Consider the following 21,501-nt stretch of genomic DNA (forward strand, 5'->3'; position numbering starts at 1 on the left):
TCACATCCATAACGCACGTTTATTTCCCTCAAAACATGTTTACAGATTTATATTTTTCTGATCCCACAACTCTGTGGTCAGTTGTTCTGAAAAATATAAACCGATAATTAACTATAATGATAACATACACTATTTATGTAAATTTGTTTTTTTACTGCAAATGTCACATCCATAATGCTGGAATTGCTCATATATAGATTATTTTACTTGTTAATGCTATCAAATTACAATTAATTATCAGTAATTATTGTGCATAGTAATAAGTTCTTAGTGCATACTGATGAATCAAAGTAACAAAATTCTCTAGCAAAATATATTAAGGCTCGTCAAGGAACAAGTAGTTTTAATACATACATACAAATTCAAGTACTTTTGAAAAGTGTAAATGAGTAATAATTTTAGTAAATACATCTAATCTTTAATTTAACTCGAAGACTATCTACATACTAACACACTATTTTACTTATTGGGGTAAAGCTGGTTTTTATATTTGCACATTCATTTAGTGACAGCTTGTGACATTCTCCCTATATTGTTTACTATGGTACATTGAATATTCGGCTTGAAATCACATGCAAGTATGCTTTTAAAACAACATTAGCCCTCTTTATATGACTGTGAACAATGTTGTACTTTAATAGTCACTTGGCTGCTAATATGATTTCGCTATTTAGAGTTTGCAAAGAATATTTTACTAAAATTATATTAATAAAGAAATAGTCGAAATGTGCAAATATAAAACCAACTTTACCTCAATATTTTACTTGTACACCAACTTTACCTCAATATTTTACTTGTAGATGTTAAGTGTACACGAATACAGTAACTTATTTATGTATCTATCTATGTATCTATCTAACGTTATCTATCTATCTATCTATCTATCTATCTATCTATCTATCTATCTATAAGTGTGTACATACATTATATTGCATAACGTTACACAATGCTTACAAAACCCTAGCAGAAATGCACACATTAAGTTTCAGGTTTTTTTCAGTCAGTCTTTTGGGCACATCTTCGTTTAAAAACATACATTAAATATCTGTTGCCGTCACAGACATAATAAAGTGACAAAAATGAAATACTCTCAACTCTTTTATAATAATTATATTCGTGTCGCAATTAATATCCCAGACTTTCTGTCTGAGCAAAGCTGCAGCTGCGCCAAAACGACTTTAGCCCTTATGTGCTAACATTACCCTCTTCCATTTGTTAACAATGTTACACAAAACATAATGTATTTTTCAGTTATGGACTCTTATTGTCGTTGTCCCGCGGTTTGGAGCGAGTTCAGTCAGGTGGCTCGCGCTGAAATCAGGCGCTGCGCAGCATCATCGCGCCGCGGCCTAAAGCTGCTTCCCTCCCCGGCAACTTACCGGCCGAATTTCCCGGACGATCCAGTTTTAGGATGTCCCGAAGGTGCTGGGTCGCACCCTCTATGTCCATGCTGGAACTGGAAGCCATAAAGTAGGGAAGGGGGGAGTAAATCGTTGGAAACTGTCAAATGCTCAATAGTTTAATTCTGTGTCTGAGCTCGCCCCTCATAAAAGCCTGCAACCGTGCCTCCACTTCCGCCGAGCGCTCCCTGCATTTCATTCCCCCGCCTCCGCAAGCAGACTTCCTTCAGTTCCGGAGAGAATCACCTCAAAGGCACCACATCACTACTAAATTGCATTTTTAAGACTATATGATTTAAATATTACTGATATTTATACATTTTTACTTACGTATTATTGTTATAAACAATATAATTGTAATGGTTATCAAGAAAATGATAAGAACCCTAAAGAAATAACAATAACATCACACTTTACTTTGATCTCCTTTATTTCCACATAAATGTAGGCAACTGAAGTAGTCTGTTTCTTTATTCACATCGTATTACTGTTGTATTTTTGGGAAAATCAAGTATTTTGCTGTTCCTCTAAAACCTCATTTGAGAGTGGCTTTATCCAGGGTCCAGCAAACATGTTTACAACACATGAATTTGTCCAGCAAAAATATACTGTGAGAAAGTGACTGATGTTCTAGATGTGATATTTCAGTGCAAAAAGCTACGACGCAGAGGACATCTTTTTAAAATATCTGTACCATCGCTTGGCACAAAGGCCTTCATAGTTTTAGGACTATGATTTTCTAGTCCCAAGCAATGAACAAAGCTCCTTTAGTGTAAACATCTTGAAAATGAAGAGATTGTGATCTCGAAAACTAGTATTTCTGTTATGTTTTAGGCTAATGTGTTTGTGATCCTTCTTGAACGTCAGAATAAAAGCCTCAGTACTGAAGGTAATAACAGCTTTGGCCACACTACAAACCCAATGACATTTACATTCATACAAACTTATGAAGACAGCATCCATTACATTTTGAACATTTCTATGAAGGGAAATACAGGAAATTGAAACCTCAGCTAAACAGAGTGTAAATTAAAGAATTAAAGGCATAGTTCACCCAAAAATTAACATTGACTCGCTATTTACTCACCCTCAAGTTGTTTACGAGTTTATTTCTGATGAACACAAAAGAGGATATTGTGAAGAAAGCTGTACAGGTTTGAAACAAGAAAAAGTAAATACAGTGTGTGCGGCAAGTATTCACAATGCTTCACTTATTCCACATTTTTTGTGTCACAGCCTTATTCCAAAATGGATTAATGTATTTTCTCAAAATTCTGCGCATAATACCCCATAATGATAATGTGAAAATAGATTTTTGTAATTGTTACAAATTTATTAAAAATAAAAAAGCTAAGAGAGAGAGAGAGAACCTTACATAAGGACAACCATCTGTGCAGCAATCCACCAATCAGGCCTGTATGGTAGAGTGGCCAGACGGAAGCCATCCCCACCTGGAATTTGCCAAAAGGCATCTGAAGGACTCACAGACCATAAGAAACAAAATTCCCTGGTCTGATGAGACTAAACTTGAACTCTTTGGAGTGAATGCCAGGCGTTACGTTTGAAGAAAACCAGGCACCACTTATCACCAGGCTAATACCATCCCTACAGTGAAGCATGGTGGTGGCAGCATCATGCTGTTTTTGATGTTTTTCAGCAGCAGGAACTGGAAGACTAGTCAGGATAGAGGGAAAGATGAATGCAGCAATGTGAGACATTCTGAATGAAAACCTGCTTCATTCTGACATCAGACTGGGGCGGCTATTCATCTTCCAGGACAATGACCCAAAGCACATCGCCAAAATATCAATGGAGTGGATTCATAACAACTCGGTGAATGTCCTTGAGTGGCCCAACAAGAGCCCAGACCTAAATCCTATTGAACACCTCTGGAGAGATCTGAAAATGGCTGAACACCGTTGCTTCCTGTCCAACCTGATAGAGCTTGAGAGGTACTGCAAAGAGGAATAGGCAAAAATTCCCAAAGACAGGAGTGCCAAGCTTGCAGCATCATATTCAAAAAGACTTGAGGCTGTAATTGCTGCCAAGGGTGCATCAACAAAGTATTGAGCAAAGACTGTGAATACTTCTGTACATGTGAGTTTTCAGTTTTTTTTGTTTTTTTTTATAAATTTGCAACAATTTCAAAAAATCTTTTTTCACATTGTCATTATGTAGTATTGTGTGTAGAATTGGGAGGAAATAAATTAATTTAATCCATTTTGAAATAAGGCTGTAACATAAAAAAATATGGAAAAAGTGAAGAGCTATGAATACTTTCCCGATGCACTGTAATGAAAGAATTTTCATTTTTGGGTGAACTTTCCCTTTAAATCACAGGGAAGATTCATAAGGACTCATTTTCAACCATGATTCAACTGACTGATGTTTAGACTGATCGATCATTAGAAAATACTTACAATTTTTCCTTTTTCTAACATGTGCATCAATTATTGATGCTACCATGTTTAAATTTAAGGTTAAATCATTAAAAAAAACTAATTATTACATGTACTCCTTTGCTGATCAGCATTTGATCTGTTCTGTCAGATAAGCCAACACACTTATTTTACTCTAGACAACTATTTCAGGAAACACTGGCCATCTAAATTAAGAAAACAAAAGAGCAACAGGATTTTCTGCTCTGCTCAAGCAGATCTATAAACTTCACAATAGAATAATCTGTGAAGCAGTATCAAAAACATGAACAGGCAAGCACAGTGGAGGGAAAAAAGGCAGACAGGGGGATGAACAAGATGATGACGTTGTTAAGAAAAAGTCAAAGGTTTTATTGTGTATCGTGGCTTGGTAATTATTGTCACAGAGAGCAGTGAGCAGAAAGTGGGAAGCACACTGGTCTGAGGGGAAAGGGGAAATTAGGATGCTGTTCTTTGGATAGCTAGAGCAACCTGACATCACATTGTATGGAGACTCCAATTTTTCATGTGGGGCGAAAACAAAAACAGAGAAACTTTCCAGGAGGATATTCTTAAAACAAGCTGATAACACACTCTGTACTAAAGCAAAGAGAGACAGTAAGACGGTTGTTATTTCAAAAAAGTCCAAATCTGCAACTAAAATGTAAATATCAAACAGCCGAGGTTAGGTTAATAGGTTTCTGTCCTGGTCAGGGCGTCCTCTGGTACTTAAGCTCTCCATCATCATGCAGGTGGGCGAAGGAAAAGGGGGTCCGTTTGATGGCTGTGTGGGCTTTCAGCAAAGAAACATGTCTTTTCTGGAGTAGAGGCAGTACTGTATATGCCTGCATGTTTTCTGTGATTGACTGCTGTAATCCGGTGCCGTTTCTCTTGAGTGTGATGAATGAAGGGCCGATTGACAGGTTCGGGCGTCATCAGGGCAGAACCCCCATCCTCCACCTTCCCTCCTGATAGCCATGGAGCGTTTTAACCGAAATTGTGCAGCGCCAGGCGGAACATGTCATTGGTGCAAACCCACGCCTCGTTAATGTTCTTCAGGATGAAGCTCTGATGGAATCCCATAATGGGGTCATCGTCTGCCTAGACCAAGCAGAAACAGAGGAGACTTTAGGGGAGGCAATCGTTTACAATGAAACACTTTATTAGCAAGAAGAACGATCTTGACACCAATAATTTACTGAAACATGCACATTTTCAAGATGTGTTTAGCAGGTTTCAAGGCATATTATCAGGATAGTTCACCAAAAAATTAGGTGACAAAAATGTAGGAAGTTTTTTTCTTTAGAAGTACATTAAAGATTTTGGCTAAAAGCTTGCATTTTATGAATCACCAAAAACCTGTTTAAGCAAAAAAAAAAATAATAATCAGAAAAAAAAAATTAAAAATACAACGCACATATTTTCTGTATAACTTGATGGCAAATTAATTACAGAACATTTTTAGATGGAACTATCCATTTTATACAGTAACAGAAAGATACAAGTTGCATCAAGCGAATAGGAAGATAATGAAGGCTAAAAGTTTGCTACAGTACTCTCAACTATTTATCAATCTTCTAAATAACACTTAAGTTAAATTGGAAGCACTAATACTCAGGATGTGTTGTTGTCACTCGGCAGGTTTGGTTTGATTAAAACACTGTAAACATTCCCATCACAATCCTGGTGCAAGACAAGCCAACAAACTCGATGTAGTTCAACTGAAATTTGAAGACAACACTGACAAATACATCTACACAAACCAAACCTCAACACAAACCTAACACAAAACATAACTTCACAGGATGAAACAACACTATAAACAGCTTGATTTGATGACACGGAAACAGCCGAGTAGCTAAAATAAAATGAGTGAAAATGTTGAACCAGGTGGAGACTTTAAGTTTCAGGGTTTATACACATTTTTACTATTAAAATTTCATGATTTTCCAGAATTTTTTCATGACTTTCAAGTAAAAAACATCATAACCTAATGTTTTATGTAATGTCTTCATATGCGTGGTAAAAAAACAATACATGTTAAAACCTATTACAGCATATCGTAAAACACACAACAATCTATTTAGTTTTAGGTTAATTTATATCTATGTAAAATTGATTTAGATAATGCTTACACAGCACTAATAATGTGAGAGTAAGTGATTGGCCGAGGACAGAAAAGTAGTAAAGACAACTAATCTATATTCAAGTATACAGATATCTGTTTTCCATGATGTTTCCAAAACTGTGCGTTTTTATAATTTTCCAAAAATTTTCCAGGCCTGGAAAATGCCATGTCAATATTCCATAACTTTTCCAGGTTTTCTGCTTGCAATTCAAGCTTACAATTAAATTACACATTAGGTATAACCAATACAATTAAACAACTGTCTATTTAGTTTCATTTTTAAACATTCAAATCACAAAGTCTGCAGAAACTGACGTCTGGTCCGAGCTCTTTCACAGAGAATCATCAGTCTATAGCGATTGATGATTGGCTACTGTACTAGAAGGCGGGGCTTTAATCACCATATTGACCATTACACTTTTCCCCATTCAAAACCATACGAGTGACACTTCTTGTGTATTCTAGTCTTTGGTTTTGCATATTTAAAAAATACCAAAATAACAGACAAGAATACTCAGATGTTCAAAATGTTAATATGTTTAAGTAGGTTCAGTGTGGGTCTGAAAAGGTTGTGCTTATAAACTGATTAAACATATGAGATCCAGCGACGTCAACAGAACATAAAAATTTAAATTTAAATGTTAAAAAAGCAAATGTAAACACTCAGGTGCTGTTACCACTAGTGTGTTTTCATTTTAAAAGGCTTTTTTATTGTTATGCCTGGCGTTCACACTACACTACCTGACAAAAGTCTTGTTGCTGATCCCAGTTGTAAAAAAAAAAAAAACAAATATTAACTTGACTTCTAGTATGGGGACGTGTGAGAGATCAGCAGAGTGGATGGCAACATCAACAACCTGAGGTATCAAGACATTTGTGCTGCCCATTACATTACAAACCACAGGAGAGTTCATTAAATTCTTCAGCAGGATAGCACTTCTTCTCATACTTCAGCATCCACATTCAAGTAGCTGAAAGCAAAGAGGGTCAAGCTGCACTAGGATGGCCAGCCCAGTCACCAGACAAGAACATTATTGAGCATGTCTGGGGTAAAATGAAGGAGGCATTGAAGATGAATCGAAAGACTTTTGATGAACTCTGAGAGACCTGCTAGAAAGCTTTCTTTGCCATTCCAGATGACTTTATTAATAAGTTATTTGAGTGTTTGCAGAGATGTATGGATGCAGTCCTCCAAGATCATGGGGAGTCAAACACAATATTCATTCTTTTCTCACTGCACCATGACTTTATATTTTATACTGTACATAATTTTTGTTAAGTGATGACTGTTGTCTAAGCAAAGTCAGACCTTACTGTCCTAATTAAATAATTAAAAATCAAGGCATGATCATATTTTATTTTGGTAAAATAAGTGTAATCTAGAGGTCTTTGCTTTCCATTTAAGCCACTTCTGATACCAAATTATCAACTAAAAGTCAAGTTATTATTTGTTGTTTCTAAAACTTGGATAGGAGGCGACTTTTGTCAGGTAGTGTACTCCACCAACTCCACCAATAATATGCACAGTTTCGCTATTACTGATTTTATTAGTGCCGGTAACGCAACGATACCGCTTAATAATGCAGACGGATCATTGCTTCAGTGCCAAAATAGTGCTTTAAATCATATGTTATTCTTTTTATTTATTTCCATTTTATTTCAAATTACAGGCCTATGAATGTTTAAAGTTTTAGGAAAAGACGTCAAATTATGCCCACACATGATTCGTATAACCGGTAAATAATTATAGTGAAATCAGCTTAACCGAGTCATCGAACTTTACGTGGCCTATTACCCAGCAACATCAGTGTTAGGGAAAAGCTAAATGTTACAATCTAATGTCATTTAAAACAATTACTTAGTTACATTTTAAGGCATAAGTGTGGCCAGAAAAATAGCCTACCTAAAAAAGATACCTAAATTCACAGTTATTACCATGAAAATTGGTTAAAGTTTGTCACGAATAACACGCAACTCAGGCTATATAACTTTTTTCATCATTTTAAATTTAAAAAATAAAGATTTTAGGCTATCATAAGTGTTTATTTTTTTCGTGATATTGTCCGGTTGTCATTTGTAAACCATCATAAACCATTAGGCTAGGCCTACCCGTCATTTTATTTATTTATTAAGCCTATTTTAATAACTTGTTTTCAGGTTATTTTCATTTTAGGGCCATGAGCTACAAGTCAAAACAAACTCGATATGCTGACTGTATTTTAGCTCTTAAAATAGATCTACAATATATTTTATGTTGTTTAATTTTGCATGAGCAAATAGCAGTATAGCCTAAATTACATATTTTAAAAGATTATCATCCAGCCTACCTGCAGCATGTGAGAGGTTTCTCGGTTGATCTGCGGTAAATCCACTTAAGCAATATATTCTATTTATAACACTACAAACTTAACTTCGCAGGCCGATCATCTTTGAACGCAAAAGGCATTTATTATGTGTTAAACCTTGACTGCTGCTGCATAATGGGATGTTTCTCTACACAACGGTAAAAGTGAGCTTTTTAGCAAAATGAAAGCAAACATTCAAAGGGTTCTGCGTTTTGTCAATTTTAGCTTAATTGTAATAATAGTAATAATAATAATAATAATAATAATGTAAATGAATAAATTAAAATATTATTTATAGTGTAGCCTACTGTGTGACTGTGCGGTGAACAATTTATTTTTAATAAAACATTTTTATTAGGCTACATCTTCCCGAATAACTAATGTGAAAATGACTGGCAGTTGCGTCTCTTTAACAGCAAATTTCTTCTGCGTTTCTTCCTTTTAGAGTTTAAGAGAGTTGTCTTTAAAGAATTAGTTAACCAAAGCATGTAATGAATTAAGCTGCTCGTCTCATGTCACCCACTTTTCTCCTTTGTGAGTTGAGTGCGCCTCCATCGTCGTGTGCGCGTTTTAAAGGCCGTTATTTACAGGCGCACCTGACCTCACCATTTTCATAATTTAATTGCTATATCATATATTTTAAAATATTAAAGGTTGGAACTACGGGAGTGTTAGTAATTAATGAGAGAACAAATTTTCAGTTTTGAGTGAACAATCAAACTGGGGGGGCACAAATTCTTTCTGAGGGGGCAATGCCCCCCTTTGCCCCCCCGTAGCGCCGGGCCTGCCTGAACACTTCCGGGATGTACTAGTGGCTCAAACTCGCTCATTTTGAGGCAGGAACTGGCTGACGTGCAAGATTTTTAACTATGAGGTAAACACAAAACAAAACTTTCCATCCGGACCTCCTTTACAGGACTCCACACTTGTAAACAATCGCTCCATTGGACTCGTGTCCAGCTCGCGCCATTCGCGCGACTCTCGGTCCCGCCCAGACTCGTCAGCGCTACCAAGCCGACCAATCACAGAGCTTGCGCTACGCGTCGCTGCGACGTGTAGTTACAATTTTTGAGAGGTGCACGTCAGCGACGGGCGAAGGCGAAGGGCTATGCGTCAGTGCCGTAGCATATGTCGGCGTTTGACGCAGAAGTATAAATCAGCCTTAAAACACACAAACTTTTGAAAACAGGGACGTGTCTATCCTCTCTGACTGGTCTTCTGGACAATTGTGCATCATTCCCTAATTCGTCAAGACACTTTCATTTAACCATTATACAATCAGCAAGTACAGATGCTGGCAAAATATGCACGTTCCCAGTGAGTGTGAATGTTCATGGAGCATGTGTTTTAGGTTGAATAGTGTGGACAGAGACCATTTTTCTGAAACTTAATAAACACGTCAGTCTGGATGTGGAGTGTTTGTTGCACACAAAACAATATATTCTGGAACAATTTAGGAAAATAGCAGCCATTATATCCATAGTAGAAACAAAAATTACTATGGAAGTAAATGGTAACTTTTTCCAACATTCTTCAGTATACCTTCCTTTGAGTTCAACAAAACCCAATCAGGTTTAGAAATAGTATATGATTTCAGAATTGATATTTTTGTGTGAACTATCTCTTTAAAGCAAAAGATGATTGTTAGTCACTACACATTTCTATTTTGTCACATTAAACACATTCATAATCACAAAAAATTGTCCAACTCTTACTGCAAATGAACAAATTTCGGGCGTGTTTTGTTGCTGCCAATGTGAAAGTAAACATACAGCAGGCAAACCAGCATCGACAAACTCATTATGGCAATGCATTTCCACCATAATAAAACCACACAGACGCTTGATCTGAAGACAGTTTGAAGCCATTAGCAAAGCGGCTTGTACAGTGCACGTAAACCCAAGCGCTCACTAGTCCTTACAGACTTTAAGAGAAGAAGGAAAGGCCATGTGACCACCGAGAGTCTTTGAGCTCAAAGGTTGTGCAGGGCAAGCCTGAAGACTTCATTGCTGCAAACCCAGGCTGTGTTGATGCATTTCAACAGAAAGGTCTGGTGGAAGCCCAGCACCTGGTCATCATCCGCCTGATAGACAAACACACAACTCTGAAATTGACAGTGAAATTTACGCACAACCAAGTGACGTAATGTGGTGCGAGAGGGCAAGCAAAAGAGGCTTAAAACATCCGCGGCTGCTCTCGTTCATAATGGGATTAAGGTGATTTTATGTGTTTCATATGGGGAAAATGCTCTCTCAATCACGTATATATTTGGCAAAAGTGTTCATCTCAAGCGCTGCTATGATAGAATGTTAATAAAATACTTACTTTTAGTTGGCCTACTACCATACTCAATATGCAGCTATCAGGGGTGGGCTGGTGGTCTTGTGCTGTTATGCTGTGAGCTATTTTTGTGAAGGGCAGGCTCTGAAACAGAGAAAAAAAATAATAAATTCTAGCATATGTTTTACGCAGTGGATGCCCTTCCAGCTGCAACTACTGTACAGGGAAACACCCATACACTCTCACATTTACACACACACACACACACACACACACAATGGGCAATTTAGTTTAGTCAATTCATTTGGGGCATGTCTTTGGACTGTAGAGCAACTGGAGCACCCGGAGGAAACTCGCACCAACACGGGGAGAACATGGAAACTCCACACAGAAATGCCAACTGGCCCAGCTGGGACTCGAGCCAGCGACCTTCTTGCTGTGAGGTGACAGTGCTAACCACTAAACCACCATACCGCTGCTATATAACCATACATGCTCAATTAAATTATTACAACATTAAGGTGAAATTTTCACACACATTTAAACTTAATCTTTAAAAGCACTATTGTTAGATAACTCTTTCCCATAAGAATAGTCCATTTGAATAGTACATTTTTGACAAAAAATTCATTTGGATTGGAATCAGAATGATAAACAAAACATGATGACATGAAAACATTTCCCAACTTAAAGCTAATAGCTAGAATTTTAACATTGGTGCATTTTAGTTGGAAAATTGCCCCTTCTACTTAAAAAAAATAAATAAATTTAACCAAGAACAAAAAGGAAACAAGAAAGAACTTTATATCAACCTCTAAATTTTAACAATATAGATCAAAATACTTACGGAAAGCTTTTCGACAATTGCCGCTTTTCCCTGGAATTGCTGACCCTCCCACGTAAGGCATGATGCATCAATCTAAGATGACAGAAAAAGAGTTTGTAGCTTAAGAAATCATTATGTAGAAAGTGAAGCAATGCTGTGGTCAGTTAAATACAATTATACACCTATGCTATATTATCTATTACGGAAAAATGACAATAACTGAACAGGAGCACTCACAGTAGTAGACAATGCACAAAATATTACAGTTATATCTCTGTTTGTTGGGTTGTAATACAAATATCTTTATCAAGGATTTTTTTTTTATGCAGCTCAAATAGTAAGAGCACTTCAAGCTCTTTTCCAGTTCAAGTACAAACCATGAGAGTACATTTTTGGAAATTGAGATTTATATATTGCACAATAGTTGAAGAAACATGCTTTCCATTGACATATTGTTAGGACAGGGTTATATGTGGTTAAGATACAACAATTTGTAAACCTGGATTCTGAGAAAAATCTGAGTAAAATCTTTTTTTATGTAAGTAATCGAAAATTAAGTTTTAAAAAAAATTACAAAATTACAGTTCATATTGAAAAGATTGTTAAAATAAAATGCTGCAGCTTATCACAACTTTGAAAGTGTCTTCATGAAACTTCATGAATCTTACATTTCTAATAATTTTTGCTATAAAAAAAGACAATTCTGATAATAAAAAAGAAAATATTCAAAAATAGGAAATGCAATGATTTACTGGTTTCACAATTAACCGCTCTTTAATTCCTCATGGATAATGAATCGCAAAGGTAAACAATAGATTTGTGTTAGGACAACATGAGGAAATTAAGTTAACTTATTAGTTTTTACAAATTTAAGTGGATTGAACGTAAAACAATTAGACTGCCCCTTAAAAACTCAAGATAGTATTTTAAATACAGTTGTAGTCAGAATTATTAGCCCCCGTTTATTTTTTTTCCCAATTTCTATTTAATGGAGAGAAGATTTTTCAACACATTTTTTAAACATAATAGCTTTAATAACTAATTTCTAATAACTGATTTATTTTATCTTTGTCATGATGACAGTAAATAATATTTGACTAGATATTTTTCAAGACACTTCCATACAGCTTAAAGTGACATTTAAAAACTTAACTAGGTTAATTAGGTTACCTAGGCAGGTTAGGGTAATTGGGCAAGTTATTGTATGATGATGGTTTGTTCTGTAGACTATAGGAAAAAAAATGCTGAAAGGAGCTAATAATTTTGACCTTAAAATGGATTTAAAAAACTTTAACTTAAAAACAGATAAGACTTTCTTCAGAAGAAAAAAATATTTTCTAATAATTCTGACTTTAACTGTAAGTATTTTGAACAAACAGCAAACCTTTTTTTTTGAGTGTGGAGAGCTTTCCAGGTGGCCTAGTTGAGCGCACCACGAGTCACGTGACAAACTGGACTGATCAGCTTCATACTTTGTATGGAATATACACATATCTACTCCAAAGAGAGTAAAAAAGTACTAAATTAAAAAATACTCCTCAACCCCCGGGCCGCGGACTGGCACCCACCCGTGGATCAATTGTTACCGGGCCGCACAAGAAATCATTAATTATTTTCATTTTATTTATTATCCGAGTAGAATGATCTTTTATTTAAAAAAAAAAATTTATTTTGCAAAATGAACGTATTCTCTCGCTTACATCTCAATCACTTGAGCACCAAAATTTAACCCACAAGCAGCAAAATAATTAAGAAGCAGACATCTTGGAAAATTTCTTTGCATAGGAGAAAAGGCCCAAATGAAGGATCCACAAACTGGCAAGGAATATATCAGCAACCCATGACAACAAATAAGGTCAATTCAGCATATCTGTACTGCAAGAAGATAAACTGCTGGTGATCACAAATTATGGGGGCCGTTAACATATCGTGTCGTTCCTAGGGTTGGGCCGATAGACGATGCCATCGTCCATTGCCGATGGCCAATAGACAACACGATGCTGAGCCGGTATCGCAGATACTCTTTTAGATTCAGCAGCCTTTGACAACATTTGTCCTCTTTAAAAGGGAAATACTTAGCTAATAGCTTAGACAAATAAATTTTTTATTCACATTTTTATTCATTCATTGTTCTGTTATTTATTTTCAGTAAATATTACTTATATTTAAATGCCAAAAACATTTTTTCACTCATTTTAAGTCAAAAAAAGATGAATGGACTATTATTTGTTTTTATTACTATTCTGTGCTGTATTAATTAATTACTGAGCAGCAATAAATAACACTTTAAAATATAAGGAGATTTTATGTTATTTTTTGTTTTGAACTAGTAGTGTTTCAAAATTAATGAATGCAAAATAATTGTGATAACCGTGATAATCCACAGACTATAACCGTACAACCAAAATCTATATTTGTTGCATTTCTATTTAGAGCTGCACAATTTATCGTAAAAAGATCGCCATCTCGATTTGACCCGCTAGAGTCAGACGATCTTAATCCAGCATTTCTGACAATCATATTTTCAAGTTCAAGGGATAAGCAAAGCGGGCTGCACGAGTCTTTTCATTGTTTCACATACATTGCTCTGCGACATGGACACCTCCAAATGATGTTGAAAGAGTCACATACTGTATTTATAAGGTATAATTCACCTAAAAATGTTATTTTTGTCTTCATATAATGCTGTATTCGCGGCCAGGAAATCACACGTGATGTGAGCTGTAGTGCGGACGCGCACCCTACTTAATGATAGACGCACACGCGTCTCCTTTAGTGAACAGAAACTGCTGTGAGTAACAGGTAATAAAGTTGTAAATAGTATTGAGTTTGTGACACAGAGTGATAGTTTGAGAGTTGCGTGTGAAGTATGAACCGCATTTAGCAGTGAAAATGAAACAAAGCGTGCACATCATTAAAATAATCATATCGCATTTTAGAGTTATGATCATGACAAGCATTTGATATATTTTTTCTTTCATAGCGAACACACAGTTGTGCATAAAAATAAATGTTTACAGTGGCAGTATAACTACTCTAGCCCATATAATGTTGATTTTACCAGTGAATTTAAAGGTCTAATATTGTTGTCAATGATTGCAAGCATATTTCTCAACATAATTCAACATCAGAATTATCATAAGTAGAATAGAATTACTTATAGAAACCAGTAGACCTACACATAATATTATTATTGTTGTTTAACCATATGTTTGAGAAAAAAACAATAATAATTGCCGACTCATATTAACCTTTATTTTACATCTACAAAAAACCCCCAAAAAAATTGTGATTCTCATTTTAGCCAGAATCGTGCAGCTCTAATTCCTATTCACAATAATATAGCTGTGCAACATAAGATTAAGAGGTTTTGTGATCCAGAGCCACACATTTCAGGGCTGAAAAGACACTGAAAAACTTGCTTGCTACCCTCCAAGACATAAACCAAGTGAACCTTTAAAAACCCTCATGATAGCTATACAAAAACAAGTTGGCAAATCTCTCTCTCTCTGCTAAAGGACTAGTCAAAGAAGAATCCTCCTGAACAACAACAGCAAAAAACACTTACATATATTGATCCAAGTTGAGTCCTGTCTGTGTCAAACAGTTGATAGTAATGTTGCACAAAGCTGGATCCTATTTGTTCCCAAATCGGCTTGTCTCCCATTCTGATTCACCCTGCTACAGGCACTGGTGGAGACAGAAGAAATGACTCAATGCATTAAGACAGACTGAGTACAGGCAGTACAGTTCACATATATTTTTAAGATACAATGCTTCAGCTTATAGCAAGAAGGACCAGCAATTTCAGACTTGATACTCAAAGTTAATAATCTAGATGGCTTATTGAGGCCTATTTCCATTGTTTTCATTGGTTCAGTTCAAATCAGTAATTGCAGTTCATTATTTTAAAAGATGTCCAGCTATAAGCAGTTTTCAAAAGACAGCAATAACTTTATTAAGCTCAACTCAGTTCAATAAAAGTGTCAAAGATGCAATTCAACAGTTTTACAGAAGACAGTTAATTTAATTCAGGTTTTGTTTTCATCTGACGGTGTTAGTCTTATCAATACGATTCTTAAGGTAAAGTTTCTATGTTGATTGCTGATACTTAAGGCGATTTACCTTCTGTTTTTTGTACAGGCCAAACAAATGTATGTGTGTTGTGTTTTTAATCACGTTCATTTGTTTAGATTTACTTTTTATTTATGGTTCATACAGGGATTTATGATGACTATAAGTAATATTTAAAGTGTTTTCTCCACTAGTTTGGTTTATTTGGGCATAGCTGAACTGCCAACTTGCTTTTACCAACAAAGACATGTTCCTGGATTAACATCTATGTTGATCCTGGAACAACATTCCAATTAGCCAATCAGAATAAAGAAATATGTTTACAGTTGATGTTCGGTTTAATCTTACTGTTTGGTTTCTGCACTTTTACATGATTGTCCAACTATTTTTCCCCTTTGATTTTGGGAATAATTTGCAGTTATAGTTGGGTATATGGGTAGGAATTCATGCCCAATCAATCAGTACAAGATTGGCTAAATGAAGAGTTTTCTTTCATATTTAACTTTTGGTGTGAAGGCAATCCAGGCTTTATTACAGCATGAGATTATTATCATTATTACACACACTGCAGGAAAATAGCAATGCTTTTTTTAAAATGTCTTTTAGAATAAATCGCAAGTTATACTGGAGAGAAGAAATGTCTAATTAAATTTGGTTAAAAGAACAAAATACCACTGGTTCTTGCTCAAAACTAGAAAATAATATAACAGCGACATACTGTTGAAACCACACAGAGCTGCTGCATTCTGATGGATGACTGATATGAGCAGAACCCTGATTGTTCAACAGGTGCGATCTGACTTGTGATCAATGAGTACGTTTACATGGATACCAACAATCAGATTTTAATACAATTACAATATTCTCATCAAAAGTCTACCTCGTAAACAGCGATTTTTGATTACCTTAATCCGACTAATGTCATTATCAAACTAAACAGAAATTGGATTAACATGTGGAGTATGGCAATTTTAATTGCATTATTGAAGTGCAGTACAGACATGTGAACACCGCAATCAAACTATTGCTGTCATGTAAGATTTTCGTCGCATTGTGCAACAGGACAGTCTATACCAGGGATGGGCAAACTTGATCCTCGAGGGCCAATGTCCCTGCAGAGTTTTGTTCCAACACTAGTCAAACACACCTGAACAAACTAATCAGTGTCTTCAAGATCACTTGAACTCTATAGGAGGTATGTTTGAATAGGGTTGGAGCTAAACTATGCAGGACACTGGCCCTCCAGGATCAAGTTTGCCCACACAACATGAAACTCCAGGGGAAATGTGGATAGCGCAGAGATGTAATGACGTGAATCGAATTGTGTTATAACATGTTAAACTAGATCATAAAAGGAACATTCAAAAATGAATCAAACCAAGATCATGATGCAATGCTGTAACAGTTTTAAGCTCAAATTGATTTCACACATATCTACAGATGTAAAAAGACAGACAGCAGTCATCTCAAGTGGAATCTGAATAATCAAAATATCTGAATATTCAAAATTGTAGTTTATTTGTGTAAGAAACACAGGCTAAACAGGCTAGCAAAATAATGTATTCACCTTATTCATTTCCTGACAATATGCCAGATATTGTATAAGAACAAAATTTAAACAACAAAATCACAAAATGAATAATCCAGACAGTTTACACCAACAACTTACATGTGTTCAATCAAAATAATCAGTTTAAGCATGAAACTGAACATCAATTACAACATTGACTGCTCATGGATGAGTTTGCACTGTGAATACAGTAACAGTGCAATTATGTGACAAAATGTACACTTTTATGAACACACTCAGGACCTAATGTAAAGGCTCATACACACCGGGACGCTTTTCATTTGCGTTTATCGTCAGCATTTTATAAGACGTTATTCTGGGTTCAAACCCAAGTGATTTCCACTGGCGTCAAGCAGAAGAGTACGCAAAATCACTCCTTGACGTTAGATGGCGCTACTCAACTTTAAGCTTCTAACACCCACTTGTAACACAGAATAAGAAGACAAAGTTGACACGCTTGTTGTTATGCATGGTTCAAGTAGCAGCTCCAGTAATAAAGAAATGATTACTGTTCACTAGGCCAATAAGCAGCTCCACATACATATCGCATCTGTGCATCTTCTTCAATATGCGCTCACATTGACAGTTTTGTGCTTGAGCACCTCCAAGTGCTGTTTACTGTAACTTCAGCAGTTCCGTGCACATGAACAAAAAGTAAATCTGATTGGTGGAGAAGGTTTTGACTCGGCCCGTCAAAACAAAAAATTGAGCATGAGGCATTTCTTTAAAAATGATGCTTTTACGCCTAGCGTTTTGTACGTTGGTGTGCACGATCACGATTTAGTCACAAGGCCTTAAAAGTCGTTAGAAAATGTGAGCAAAAACATCTCTGTGTGCACGGGCCTTAAGGTTACCTAATTAAAGATAATAAATAGAGATTCCTTTTTAAATTGAGCATTTTGATTCATACATCTATGCATCAACAGGAGCTGTTGGTATTTATTTTGTTTTGCAATGAGCTTTTTTTTTTGCATTATTATACTATAAAAAGCACCCACATTAGTGGGTGATAATAGTGGTGCCCAAACTCAGTCCTGGAGGGCCGGTATCCTGCATATTTTAGTTCCAACCCAAATGAAACACACCTGAACCAGCTAATTAAGCTCTTTCTTAGTGTACTAGAATCTTCCAGGTAGGCGTGTAAAGGAAGTTAGAGCTAAACTGTGCAGGACATCAACCCTCCAGGACCAAGTTTGCACACCCCTGTTTTAGATATTGTCATTTCTAATCTAATGTAACCTTTTGTTTGTTTATTGTTAAAAGGTAAATTAAATGTTTCAATTAAATGGTGAGAATTAATCAGATTTAGTTTAAATGTACATACTGTCACCCGACATATAGAGGACAAATCAAGGCAAACTATTCAGCATTGTGAACTCCAATGTGTTACAATTGTGATTGTTTATGTTTTTATTGCATGACATATCATTTTAAATGTTCTACTGCATTAGTTAATACCATTTAAAGTAATGTTTTCTAAAAGAAATAGGAAATTACCCTTGGCAACTTAATAGTAATATAATTTAGTGTATTTACCTTTAGTCCTCAGCTCTCAATGATAGTTTTTAGGCCCTTTATACGAAAAGTCTGGGCATCCCTGTCTTAGATGATTTAAGCCTAGGTTAATTCACTACAAAGTTTCATTTTTAAAAGAACTATTTCTTTAAGAGGGCACTTTCACTTTAAAATGATGGTATGGACAAATAACTCATAACAAAAACTGCAATATTCCATAAAATCCTTAATCATCCATTTTAATTTTATGGTAACTTTAAAACTTTATAGCTTAAACAGATGACTTAATTGTTTTGGTATTTCTGAACTCTTTCAACTCAGCTCCTGCTCCACCCATACGGATTTGTCAGCAGTTTTGACTGGCTACATATCACGTGCTTGGACTATGACTCACTTAGTCATTCAAACTCAAAAAACATCAATTTCTCTGAACTCTTTTAGTTGAAAAACAACTGAATAGTCACTTTTGTGGTTGTGGGCCACAACGCTCCTTTAGTTAACGATAGTTGGAGCAGCTGACAGTAGTAGGTCACCATAGCTAACATTAACTAATCAAACTCCTTTGATTCCTGTCAAATCGACAAGTCAAAGAAGTCAATTAAAATGATTCTTCCATCAATGACTAATAAAGAAAGGCATTCGGATGGTCATTATAAAGATGATTTTAGCTCTAGCTGGATGTTAGCTAATAACTGCATATACAAATCAATCACTGTGAATATGTAACGTTATAGGCTTCTGAATTATCTGTAAAAATCACAACAGTCAAACTACACCCATTGTTTGATCTGGACAATTCCCAGCCATTAAAAATCACAGTGCTATGACTACCAGCTAGCTTTGACTGGCCTCTGTGTGGACTGATTCATTGTAGCTTTAGCCGCAGACGTGCTAACACTAGGCTGTCTGTCTACAACGAGCTCGCCGGCTAAACGCTCATGAAGAAAAGTTGTGTTTTACGGTGAAGTGGCTGTGGTTTTCTGAATATCGACTCGGAGGTGGATAGCAACCACCACCCGTGAACTTGGAGCAAACGCGATCTCGTTCCGATCTAAAAATACCCCAGCGCCATATGAGCGGAGACCCTCGCGCGGCCCGTACACGCTCCTGTCCTATAGGCGTGTCCTATTAGCTAGCGCTTCAGATCATTCTTGGCAAAAAGCCCCAGTCATACTTCGCATAAAGTGGTTATAAAGTAGTTATGTGCAGCGCAAATACAGCGTTGCCTGCTACAAGTGATATATGGCCAGTATCTTACCTCCGTGAGCCCTAAACCGAATCCCCGGTTCCAGTTATGGCGAATCCAGCGCGCGGAGAACAGAAGTTGAGCGGCCTCTTCAGTGTGAGCATGCGCACTGCTCTTACACACTGCTTTGAATTTTGCCTCTTGACAGTTAGTCAACAGATCTTAGGTGTAAACAGAGATGTTGATATATTGCTTTCCAAATGTAGAAGCGAAGCTTCGAGCAGCAGCAGGTGAATCCAAGAATAGTATACTTTTAATACTCGAAAGAATTTGTATATTTTCACTGCTATATACATCTGAAATGGTCAATTTTGTGAGATAAAAGAGTTACGCTAACAATAGGGTATTATTTGTTAACTTAAGTTAAATAGTCCCACATAATTTTTTAATTTTATTGTAATTTACATCTAATTTGGTCAATTCTGTGAGAATTCCCTATCCCATGTGTTCCATTAGTTAATGCAAGAGGGTCATTCCTACTATTCAGTGTCATTTGTGTCCCCAAGGCATTATATGGTACAGAATATTTAAAAATGCAGTTTAAAATCCTTTAAGCTTGTCTGATAGTATTATCCCATTTCTACAATGATCAGTGCTCAAAATGAAATGAAATGTAAAATATTTACTCTAATTTCAGTGTAGCTGAATTGCAATGTCCCTTCATGTATGCTCATGTTCAAGTATAACCCAAAAATGATAAAAAGTCTAATAAATACTATACTTTTTATTGATTTTGTATTGTAATATATGTAATACATCTCACCAAATACTATATTTAATAAAAATAATTCCAATATTTTAATAACAATTTTAAATAAATGTGTTTCCCTGAAATAAATGTGCCCCCCCCCCCCCCCCCCCCCCCCCCCCCCCCGGTTACTTTAATTGTATTCCCCATAAAAATTCCCCCAGATTGCTTCTCTAGTCACATGATTCTCAAGAATTCTCACAATTATGGAGAGACATTGTCTAAAAGAAGCAGAGCTGGTCTCACTCTTATCTTATTTAATTTTCAACATTTTAGACCAGTTTTCTGTTGTGGTAATGCATTACACGTCCACCCTGTTACCCATTTTAATAGGGGAAACAATGTTTTTTGTGTTTTTTTTTTTTTTTTTTTTTTTTGTCATTTTGAGAAATACAGTTAATGAACATGTTTCAAATCTTCCTGGTCATCACACTGCGTCCATGATATTTATTTATTTATTATTATTAACATAATTTATACAAAATTAAAGAAGATCAGTTAAAACCATGTGAATGATTTTGACAGAGAATGGCACTCTTGTCTACTGCAGAAAAGCAGAGATGATACATAAAATAATAGTTTTATTTGCAACTTTCAGAATTTTGCTATTTGTACTGTACTATCTGTATGACATTTGATGTGTTCCTTGTATTTCATGTCTCAGATATGACATTGAAAAATGTTGCTGCAGCAAACTAAAATTGACAAGAAGTAAGATTGGCAAATACTGTAGAAATATTGTGTATTAATAGTTCATTTTTATTAACTAGTTTTAGTGTTACATAAAAAAACTGGCAGATAATTTAAATTTATTTTTAAGACACTTGGCAGATTATTGCTGAGGTGAAAAAAGTACAATAAAAAAAAGTTAAGGATATTGTTATAAAAATGCCATAATATGAAATAAAGGCAACCGGTCAAAAATTTGGGGTCAGTATGATTTTTAAATGTT

General features: G+C 35.7%; 2 protein-coding genes across 6 annotated transcripts in view; both read right to left on the minus strand.

Annotated features, from left to right (window-relative positions):
* edc4 (enhancer of mRNA decapping 4) overlaps positions 1-2,704 on the minus strand; it is a 51,921-nt gene extending 49,217 nt beyond the window's left edge. For 2 of the 3 annotated variants that reach the window (XR_012393742.1, XM_009293574.4), the window contains exon 1: positions 1,380-1,573. Coding sequence is in view for 2 of the 3 variants with exons in the window: in XM_009293574.4 (XP_009291849.1) it covers positions 1,380-1,467 (88 nt within the window). In the remaining variant the exon portion in view is untranslated. 3 annotated transcript variants of the gene reach the window in all.
* nutf2 (nuclear transport factor 2) lies at positions 1,813-19,927 on the minus strand. 3 transcript variants are annotated; one of them, XR_002456005.3, is made up of 6 exons: positions 19,814-19,851; positions 14,965-15,086; positions 11,418-11,489; positions 10,616-10,714; positions 10,212-10,373; positions 1,813-4,918 (listed from the first exon to the last, which is right to left on the minus strand). XR_002456005.3 is itself a non-coding variant. In NM_001006000.3 (5 exons), exons 2-5 carry the CDS (start codon positions 15,061-15,063, stop codon positions 4,805-4,807), a joined length of 384 nt encoding a protein of 127 aa, NP_001006000.2. In that variant the 5' UTR covers positions 15,064-15,086; positions 19,814-19,927; the 3' UTR covers positions 1,813-4,804. The 3 variants fall into 3 exon arrangements, 2 of the variants coding, with proteins under 2 accessions (NP_001006000.2, XP_073785145.1); NM_001006000.3 differs by lacking the exon at positions 10,212-10,373 and having other exon boundaries at positions 19,814-19,927; XM_073929044.1 differs by lacking the exon at positions 10,212-10,373 and having other exon boundaries at positions 14,965-16,558; positions 16,735-19,851.
* Positions 19,928-21,501: the final 1,574 nt, after the last annotated feature.

Source organism: Danio rerio, chromosome 18, assembly GCF_049306965.1.
Source record: "Danio rerio strain Tuebingen ecotype United States chromosome 18, GRCz12tu, whole genome shotgun sequence".
NCBI lineage: Eukaryota > Metazoa > Chordata > Actinopteri > Cypriniformes > Danionidae > Danio > Danio rerio.

Bases quoted from the DNA above. Each gene is read 5' to 3' on its own strand.
- nutf2 (NM_001006000.3), bottom strand. From the start codon at position 15,063: ATGGGAGACAAGCCGATTTGGGAACAAATAGGATCCAGCTTTGTGCAA. The intron at 10,715-11,417 runs GTAAGTATTTTG...TCTCTGTTTCAG, and splicing joins CAATTGTCGAAAAGCTTTCC to AGCCTGCCCTTCACAAAAAT. The intron at 4,919-10,615 runs GTAAGTATTTTA...TGCTTGGTCTAG, and splicing joins TGGTAGTAGGCCAACTAAAA to GCAGACGATGACCCCATTAT.